A 2,826-nucleotide genomic window follows, 5' to 3' on the forward strand; every position below is an offset into this window, starting at 1 on the left:
ATGATTTTTTTTATGATCCTTAAATGTCATTTTTTTTCTTGGTCTAACCAAACTATGGAACAATAATTACCCAATATACATAGGGCACATGAAAAGATGGATAATCCTAAACATTAGTAAGAGCCATAGTAATTTTTATATGCTACCTCCATTTCAAATATAAAGTGTATTTTTGAAAAATCTCACGTTTTAATGCATAAAGCTATTTACGAATTTTTAAAGACAATCAATGTCTTTTTTTTTCTAAAATATTCTTAAGAGTATCTTAAAATTACTCACATCCCTTTGTTAATATGTTATATTCCCTGTACATTTAAAGAAGGGAAAGTGAGAAAAAAAATTAAAATCTTAAGAGGTGTGTTGTTAGGTAAAAATATCACCTTAAACTTCAAAGAAGCGAATGGTGTCCGTATATATGATGGATGAAGTTGGTAAAAAAAATAATAATAATAATAATAAAGGTCTTGAATTTTATTTTTTCCTCCGTAATAAGATAAAATTTAATCAAACTACTTGAAAAAAGAAATTGGCCATGAAACAATATGTATCGAAACTAAAAATAAACATTGAAAACATTTAAAAAATGAATCCCAAATGATCAATTGAAAAACATGAAAAAATTATTCAAAGTGAATGTTCAAACTGAATGAACGCGATATCTCTCGTTAGCTACAACTATTCTAAAAGTTATCTTTTATATAATATCATTAAAAAAATCAAATATTTTATAATGAAAGATTGAGTAATTACTTTTAATCACATTTATAAAAAAGTAAATAGATGTGCCGATCACTTAGCCCACCTAATATCTTATGATAATTTGATACCACAATCTATGATGTTTTCCCGCATACTTGTAAAAGCTTTTTCCTTTAAAACATGATTAAATATTAGTCTCTTTATATGATTTGCCGTAACAATGTATTTAAAAATAAAAAAAATAAAAAATGAAAACTTAAAGAATAGAAAAGTTTAAATATATGAATCCAAACTAATCAAAAAGAAGTTATAATGACATTGATTAAGGTCAATTGATAAGAGTTCGATGAAATATAGAAAGAGGTAAATAATTTAAAACCTCCGGTAGAAATTGATCAGAAGTTAAAATTAATGATTCTTTGATTTCACAAAATTGATTATAAATTACTTCAATATAATCCAACCCAACCAAACCTACAAATAACTCCTATCAACCAGACTCCACTAGATCCGCCATTGCAATCAAGGACAAGAAGGACAAAAGGGAAAAAATAAAAAATAAAAAATAAAGGACTAAGTACTAAAGCCTGGCCCTACCAACAAATAATCCCCACGCAAAGTTACATAGTACTGAACAGAACATAGCGTTCTTGCTTTAGTTCACTTTAACATCTCAGAGTCGTGGAGTTGGTGCAAGGCTTTATTGAACGAAGAGAAATTCCTAGTCCACATGCCACAGATAACTAGCCATGAATCATCTTGACTTTCAAGACAGCAACACGAAAAACAAAACAGAGCAGACAAAATGGGGAAAATTACCGGCAGAAGAGCACCAAAAATTACAGTATGAACATTGAAATGAGGCTGAATCAATCCAAGAGATAAGATTATAACCCTAAGAAGATGATGAAGTTGCTTGCTGGATGAATGAATAGCTATGTAATATGTTTTCATCTGTCCCGGAAGTTACTATAAGGTGAATCGGAAGCAGCCATTCTCCCCTGTAAATTCAGGTCTGTGTAGAACTTGTTAATGAATTCTTCGGCCGCCTTGTCGACTTGTGCATCTCCGTCGTTGTCGTCGTCTTCTTTCAAGGGGAAGGGCGAATCGGTGATTCTGAGTTGCCTTCCGATAGGGCTCTTGCCGAATCCAGGCAACCCCACCGACGGCGAATTCGCTAACTCGAGATTATCGACAAGAACCTTCCGGAAGGCATTGAAGGCGCAAACGTCGTCGTATTCGTAGCGCTTGCGCTTGCTCTTCTTCTTGTTCGTGACGGTGCGGAAGGGGAAGGCAGGGCTGTTGCTGCAGCTGAACTCGTAGTCGCTAGGAAAGATGAAGGAGAGGTGAGAGTCGTGGGAGCGGCAGGTGAAGGCGGCGTAATGGTGGTGTAGCATAAGGCTGCTGGCGATGGCCTTGCCGGCGGCGATCTTCCCTCGTTTCACCAGCAAATTGAGATCGAACTTTATTTTGCTCTTGGCTATTCCCTTTTTCAACATGAACACCATTACACGTACAACGTTCCAGAGTGCCACAACCACCGACGCCGCCGGACTAGCCTCCATTTCCGTTCTATAACAGTGAGTGAGTGTGCTTGAAGAGGTGGAGAGAGAGGTGGGGGGGGGGGGGGTGGGAGTGTCTATGATTATATGCGACGATTGAGAGGGAAGCAGGTTATTTAAGCTTTTGCTTGCTAGTTTATTTTAAAAAAAAAAAATTGTCCGCGTTTCGCTTCCATTGCGTTTTGAATGCAATTCTGAGTTATTCAAAGCAAATTTTAATAATATAGACTAATATTTTTTAAAAAAATTATTAAATTTAAAAAATCAAAATCAACCCAAACAATCTCCACTCAGTGTAGAGAAGCCATTTTTCTGAAATTTAAAAGGATCCTGATGTGATGGATTTGATAATAAATTAAATTAACTAATTAACTTTTTTGACAATAATTAACTAATTAACTAATGACAAAAGTTGAAGATATTGAAATGGAAAAATTTCAAAACCCTTGATTAGAGATAATAAAAAAGTGAATCCTCAAATTTATAAAATTTCATTGAAAGATTTGCACGATTTTTGTTTGAATTTGTGATGAACAATAAAAACAATTTATTTGTTCTCATACTA

General features: G+C 34.0%; 1 protein-coding gene across 1 annotated transcript; it reads right to left on the bottom strand.

Annotated features, from left to right (window-relative positions):
* Nucleotides 1-1,132: 1,132 nt before the first annotated feature.
* LOC129293796 (uncharacterized) lies at nucleotides 1,133-2,313 on the bottom strand. Its single transcript, XM_054931904.1, has one exon. It carries the CDS (start codon nucleotides 2,262-2,264, stop codon nucleotides 1,650-1,652), a length of 615 nt encoding a protein of 204 aa, XP_054787879.1. The 5' UTR covers nucleotides 2,265-2,313; the 3' UTR covers nucleotides 1,133-1,649.
* Nucleotides 2,314-2,826: the final 513 nt, after the last annotated feature.

Source organism: Prosopis cineraria, unplaced genomic scaffold, assembly GCF_029017545.1.
Source record: "Prosopis cineraria cultivar Desert tree isolate PC_DT_omini unplaced genomic scaffold, ASM2901754v1 PC14, whole genome shotgun sequence".
NCBI classification, from domain to species: domain Eukaryota; kingdom Viridiplantae; phylum Streptophyta; class Magnoliopsida; order Fabales; family Fabaceae; genus Prosopis; species Prosopis cineraria.